Genomic DNA, 7,579 nt, shown 5'->3' on the forward strand with positions numbered 1-7,579 from the left:
TAAGAAAATGAAGAACCTCTTGCTTTAATCTAAACTGTGATTGTAGGAACTAACATTTGTCCCCATTTACACCACATTTCCTGTCCACTTAACTAATTTAAGGACACTGCAGTGAGCCTCTGCTCATCCAGAATTGCTGACAATATAAATCTAAAGGGTGCATGGCAAATGTTAATACTATGGCAAGAAAATCTGCCAGGGAATGGGAAATTCTGATTATAAAAAATAGAATATGAATGTTATTTCAGCATAAATTGTCATCTATAAAAGAAGCACTTTTTTAAAGGTAATTTAAAATCCACATGCTAACAATACTGTCATTAGCGATTTTAATCCAACATTATACATAAAATACTACAAAACATCAATATGAAGCTGAACATTCAATCAAAAACTAACTTAAACATCCATTTCTTCTGTTGTATAAAAAACCTCTGTTAGCATTTTTCTTTTCTTTTCAATATGTAATTTTAATATTGTATTTGAAATCAATGGGAGCACCCTAAAAACATCAGAAAAACAATGATTTGTTGATCATTTGCAGCTCAGAAACCGTTTTTCTAGTTTTACTGGTATAGGAAGTAAACAGGAAGAATCAAGTTGCAAGAATGACTTCTAAATGCTAAAGCAACCAGCACTAATAAAACTGTTTATTTTTATTATGTTTTTTTGTTTTGTTTCTTTTTAAACATTCATTCCTCTTTCCTTCTGAACATTGCTTTAAAGAAAAAAGAAAATTAAAGACGTGCCCCCCAAAAAATGGGAAAATGACTTTTAATCAATGTTGCCTGTGGTCTTCCTGCAGCGGATTGTTCCCCATTACTTATAATCTCACATACTGCACTTCCGTTCTGTATTGTTTTCCTTGCTGGAGGCTCAGTGTGAAGGAAGTCATCTTAGTGGAAGAGGGGCTTTGCTTCCATGTGTCAGAGCCATCAGCCAGGGGATAAGTAAATAGAACAGTAGTGACATCAAATCTGACTCCAAATCTCATGAGACTAGAAGTCAATGGAGGCAGCAGTGCCTTTTAGACTTTACACTGCAGAAATACAGCTATGAGGCTTCATGTCCAGGAGTTTATAGAAAAGTCTTACAACAGGATGTGTGCTGCTACTTTACAGGAATAAAAAGCACACGATACATTCGCAAAGTATTGTTTAGGCAGAATTATCACGTCTAAATGTTTTCTAAACCCTGTCTAATGTACAGCGCTGCGTAATACGATGACTCTATATAAATCCTGTTTAATAATAATAATAAAGTCTTGATATTCTAGGTTCAGTGTTACTTTGAAGAAAATACTATAGGTTATATGTATGTCAACATTAACACATTGCATTAGATTAAGACCTGTAGGTTTAGACTTTGTTATTAGGGCAGTTGTGTTCCACATACAACTGGTTCCAGGGCTATGAACCAACAAACCAGAATTAGTTACAAGGCAATGATTGTTGTGTCTAGTTAGCAAGGCCCCGAATGACGCTAACACCCCCCACACCCCTCTAACTAATCACTGGCAGGAAAAAATGTACCTAAAGTGCCCTTTTATTCATCTAAATTGATGTTCACATAACATCCCAATCATCTTTCTCTTCTGTGTACAGATGAATACTTCTTTGGTTGTCACTATTCAGTAGAGGGATCCAAAAAGTAAGTCCAGTAATAGGATCAGCAAAATGAGAGCAGTCGCCATAAGCATATCTGGCTAACCTCCCCTTGCACCCAAAAACTGTGCCCATAAAAGGACCCAACTTTTCAGTAACCACTCAAAAACAGCCGGGTGGGTACTGAAAAGTGCCAGGGGGTGCCACCATCTCAAAGGGTCTGGGGAGAACACTGCCTCCTCTGGGTCCTTACAGATCTCTACCCCTGCACAGCCAGTGTGTGTGTGTGTGTGTGTGTGTGTGTGTGTGTGTGTGTGTGTGTGTGTGTGTGTGTGTGTGTGTTGTTGACATAATCCATCCAGTTCTGTATTTACTACAGACAATTGGAGGCATAGCAGGATCCTCCATCCACTAATTCAAGTTATTTATGGATCTCCTGAATACCACTGATCTGTTGGGGATTAAATAACAATCCTATGGAATAGGAAACTCTTTGTCGACAGACTGCAAAACTCCACCTGCTTACTGAAATATGTATATTCAATATTTATGATTTATATGACCAAAAGGAAATCAAATAAACCAAATATGTTCAATCTAACTTTTCGGTCCTACTGATACAGAAAAGATGGATAAAAACACTATACATATGTACGTGTCAACAACAAAAAGTATTTACTCTCATTTTCAGGACAGTAAACAAGTTATCTTTGCCTTATGCCTCTAATGCTAATATATTGTACAAAATACACTGTAAATCGACTGATGAGTTCATTTAAAAAGCTTATATTTCCCTTGAAATCTATGTCATTCTACAAAGTCTATTTTAATGAGGATATTAATGCAATCATTTCCAAAATGTCCCCTTGTCCTTTAGCCATTAACAGCAGAAACAAGGAGAATATGGACACCAGGCTGAGTTACTGCTGAACTGAAAAGGTGATCATTTTTGGTCAAAGGATTAACAGGTTTCCATTAAAGCCCCTGGTCCTACTGGCAAACAAAGCATGAGCATATGGACTTTGATGTGCCAGGATTGTCAGGCTCATAATTAACTGATTAGAATACATATGGCGTTCTCAGCCATGGTAAATCATTTCTTAACATAAAAAACATGGGGAACTATTCAATGTGTCAGCATGCCTACCTAGAATATTCCTGTTCATTATTGTTTCAGAGAGAGACAAACAGGTTGAAATGAAAGGGCTATTAATGTAATTATATTTACGGGGAATTCTCCTTCCAGGCAGCTGGGCTTGCCTTAGAAAACCTGCTTTGTACACATTCTCTGTCTAGCACTAGAAAGAAGATGATCGAAAAGCCACGGTTTCTAAGCAGCCAGGATGTCAGCACAAGTCTTGGGATGAGAACACTGTCATGTTTCAGAATCCCGTTCCGAGGTTTCTTGAATTTGTTGACATTGTCTGTGTAAGAAAGAAAACAAAAGCCTTCTCTCTGCCAGCACAAACCGTTTTCCTGAACATCACAGGGAACCCATGGGCTCTTCATATCCACATCATTTGATAGCATATGGACAACCTCCATTAACAATGTTGAGGGATGGTCAGATTGGGAGAAATAAACTGTGCTACAAAAGATACCATATCATGTAAGCACCAAGCCCTGCTTATTCAAAAAAAAAAAAAAACAGACTGCTAATGTAGAATTTAAGACTTTTTTTTTTTTTCATGAAGTGGTAAAGGAATTACAGTAGCCGTCAGTTTTTTATTTTTTTAATTTCCCCATGACTATGTTTTGGAGGGGCTCCCCTCACTTCATGCCCCAGAGATTCCCTTACAAGAAATGTGGTTGTAGCCAGGACCAGAAGACACAGACAGCAATAATTATTGTCAAGTTCTAACCTTTCTCTATGTGACCATGTACTAAATACATGTTTGTCTCCAATGAACAATTTACCTTATATTCATCAAGTACATGTTTTTGGCTGGAGTTGGGCTTATCCTTTAAAAATTCTAAAAGAAAACCGCTGGAAGCAAGTGGAAAAGCTAGCATGGCTTCTCCACACATCTAGTGGGCTATCGAAGAATGGCAGTGTGTTATGTGACTCCCAGCTTCCTAGATTAGAGGTGAGTCACAAATGTACAGTGCAGATATATCCATCATAATATTGGCAAGCAGCTAAATGCCTCTGTAATTATTCAGTCCCGGGTGGTGTTATTTCCCTGCCGCACCAAGGGGATGGGACTTCACCAAGCCAGGTGAGTGGAAGTGGGAGTTAGATCTATCACCTACATTCTTACATTTTGGATATGATAATCACATAGTTTAATGCAATCTTGTTCAGATTGAGATAAAAAAAAACTGAAAATAAATGTCACCCATTTTCAAGGACTGCACTGTGCAACCACTCTCACAAACATCCATCATTTCATTAAACCAACACACACAGCCCTTACATTCAGATAGGGAAACGTAAAACAAAATAACAAAGAAAAAAAAACTAATGCCACAATAGGTAATGTGGATAGCAAATAGTTAGATGTTTGTATGTAAAATATTTCTTGTCCCCTGCTCTTACTTGATGAATGAGAGGGCTTTGAAATTATTGATTTTTTTTTTGAGTAGTGAACTGCTAAGAAAAACTTCCAAAACCACAGTGAAAGCATCTGTGTAAAACATACATGATATGGTTTAGGAATAAAGCGAATAAGAGTTAGAACCTCTCAATATGCCAATCATTTCATTAGTAGACTTTAGGTCAAATGAGTTAGTTATAACATATGTTATAATTGTGAATTCAGCACTGGATGAATTCTGATAAAACCTTTATGACGGATGAGCTTAAAAAAAGAGATTGTTAAAGGGGTTTTCTACTTATGGACATCTGATTGTTTATTAAAATACTGGCGCAAACTCTCAGTGGATACTCTTTTTTGAAAATCCACCTCCTGAAGGTGGACTGATTATATGAAATAAGAATTGGGTTACAGAACTATATTTTGTTATCTGTATAGGAAACCAGTGCAAACATATTTTGGTGCAAAAATACATATCATTTTACAAAACGGTGTCCTAATACATGTGAAGATAAGATCTCTATTATAGTTGCAGTTGCTAATAGTTAATTACCTCCATCTCAGCATTGTGCCCATGAACTTTCTGCAGCATTTCTTCAGCCTCGCGGAGACGACGGCCGAGCTGAGGAGTATGTTCAGATGGGGTCAGCTCGCTGTCATAGGAATCCAGGATTGCCCTCATTCCATCTCTTTCCTGCACACAGTGCCATGTAAAAAAAAAGGGGGAAAAAAAAATCAGACAATATAAAATATTTGAGCATGAAGACAATATATATAGTAAAGTATGAACTTTATTTACATTTCATTGCAGAGAAAGCAGACGCAAAATCTTATATAAGAGTGGCAACAACGTGGAGTATTGCAGCATTGTTGACACACAATTAGGTGGAGATTCACTGCAAGGATCGATAGATATGTGTGAGACTAACAGGAGACCACAGTTCCACTCTTTTTTTTTTATTTTTTAAGGGGTGTTTAAAGGGTTTCTGTCACTGATATAACAAAAGTCTAATGAAGCAAATCTTTAACACTCTGAAGTAGTGTGAAAGTTTACCGTCAAGCTGCGTATAGACAGACATACAGATATGTTTTTGAAGAAAACCCTTTTGATCAAATGTTACTCTGCTTCCTCTGCAGTTTTATCAGCCCTGCCCAGTTCTATTAGGCCCAGAATAAAGGTCAGATACCAGTCACTGGAAACAATCTTTTGCGATTGTTTCCGAGGACAAATGAATGAATGAGCACTGTAGGTACCCACAGACCCGTTTTGTGTTATGAATAGGGGAAAAGGGGAGGACAAGTGAGCAAAACCCTGCAGTGTTCAACCCATCAAAAAAAAATACAGCAGTCATTCCCAAATAGTGGTTCATCAGATTGCCAGGATGGACTGATGAACAACTTGGTGAGACAGCCACACACTCTCTTCATTTTGTCTCGGGTGACAAATCATCTGATATGGGTATGCAGCTTTAGAATCAGAGACTAAAAGTCTCTACTTTTCATCCTAACATGCATGACAGGTTAATGTCCTGGTGGACAAATCTTCAAACTACAAATAAAAGCTCTTGCATAATAATATAATACCCAGTAAGTGCAACTTCAGCCCTCAAGGGCCAAAAACTGCAGGTAACAGCACGTACATTAAGAAAAACCTTGCTTTATTTATATTTTATAATTATATATGGAGCAGCCTCACTTGCTTATCACATTTGCAGGTTTATGTTTTGGTAATCCACAGATCCCTGCAATCTTTAATGATGTTTAACAACCACAATATTACCAGAGACCTAGATTGTAAGCAACAAAACGCATCTAAGACTTGAATTTCTTCCCCATGGCAAGAAAGATGCATTTAATTTCAACTTGAAAAATTATGTGATTTGGTAATAATGCCCTATTGATTCATGTGAAGCGTAATAATTTTTGAAAGGTTCACTTTATCCAACTTGACTGTTTTGAAAGTAAGTGTTAAAGTAAATGTGCCATATACTGCTAAGCACATTTCCCAGTCATCACCAGTGTACAGTTATGTGACAGTATAAACATCCCTATTAGCTAAAACTGAACTGTCAGCAATTACATTCTGATACTATGACACAAGGCTCAAAGTGTCAATTCTGTTTAACATAGACACCAAAAAGCCGGGCCGGTATTGTTGATGTTTTGAGTTTAGCCCTAGGAGCGTCGCAGAAAATATAATTCCTGGAGCCTTTCAATCTACATTATGATACTTCCTGGCCCACATCCAGACACCGCCTGTTTTACTGCTAGCAAAGATCACGCTGGCAATAGATTAAACCTAGATTGGACCTATTTAACAAATGAGCCCTACTAACATTTTAGTGTTACTTTGCTTTACAATCTGTCATTTTGTAACGCTGCGGATCTGGAATTCAACCAAACGACTTCTGCATTCCTTTTACTCTGCACTGCATCACGGCTACTGCCAAATGAGATTTCGGCAAGGCAGTCTCTGATAAACAGGCAACGGGGCTGCTGCTTAAAGGGCCAACAAACCCAAGCTAATTAATTGCCAAAAGTTATATTTGCAAGAAAGAGCTTCTGATGTCATTCAAAACAAATTGCTAGCAATCCCAAGGCTTTGGGGCAGACAACTGTGTAATTAGGGTGTGCAGCCTGTTTCTATTGACATTACTTGACAATATAGGTATAAAGTCCAAGTGTTGAAAAAAAGAGTATAAAAAAAAATAATTACCTGCAAATAGATTCATATTGGTTTCTTTAAAGTCTGGTAACTAATGTTGTTCTGTAGTGAAGTATTTTGTTGTGTAGGGTTCCCCTTGGTTGTAGTAATAGTTCAAGTTAAAATGTCAAACCCATAATAACAAAACAAAGAGACAGAAGTAAGGTCCTTGGGGTGTTCCCGTGAGGATCTTTGTTACAGCTGCCACCTGGTACTAAAACCACCCCTAACTGGGAAACCTTCTCCTCCGCTCTTCCACTTGGGTCTACCTTTCACACCCTTAACAGCCCTTTGATGCATCCTCCATTGTTTTCATCTCCTCATCAACTGAAGAAGCCTCACGGCGAAATGCTTCAGCATGAGATCTCACTACCTTTGCGGCATCTGCTGAGCGCACACCCTTAAAAAGTCTTAAACATCAGCTGAGTGTGTCTAGTCTTCACTTTTTCTGCACTTCCTAATTAAATTTAACTTAGTGTGTCAAAAAAAAAAAAAAATTTCTGGTTCCATCCTTCCCATCTTCAGTAGGGATTGAAACTAGATGATTAGATTGATACATTTTTGTTCTGTAATAAGTCAATATATAAGGCTGCCTCTATGCCCCCAGCCTGTGATTGGACAGTGAAGAGCAGGGGAAGGCTGATGAAGCTCTGTCAATCTGAAAAGCTAGAAAGGATGCCAGTTCCTAAAAGGTAACAGCAGCAATCAACACAGTTTAAGGGCCCATTAGAACT

The 7,579-nt window shown here is 37.8% G+C and overlaps 1 protein-coding gene across 1 annotated transcript in view; it reads right to left on the bottom strand.

Moving 5' to 3' along the window:
* Positions 1-7,579, bottom strand: part of MAD1L1 (mitotic arrest deficient 1 like 1) — a 411,577-nt gene that overhangs the window by 281,583 nt on the left and 122,415 nt on the right. Inside the window, exon 3 of the mRNA XM_072417765.1 lies at positions 4,695-4,835. Coding sequence (XP_072273866.1) covers positions 4,695-4,835 — 141 coding nt within the window. The remainder of the gene's footprint in view (positions 1-4,694; positions 4,836-7,579) is intronic.

This window comes from Pyxicephalus adspersus, chromosome 7 (assembly GCF_032062135.1).
Source record: "Pyxicephalus adspersus chromosome 7, UCB_Pads_2.0, whole genome shotgun sequence".
Classification (NCBI taxonomy): domain Eukaryota; kingdom Metazoa; phylum Chordata; class Amphibia; order Anura; family Pyxicephalidae; genus Pyxicephalus; species Pyxicephalus adspersus.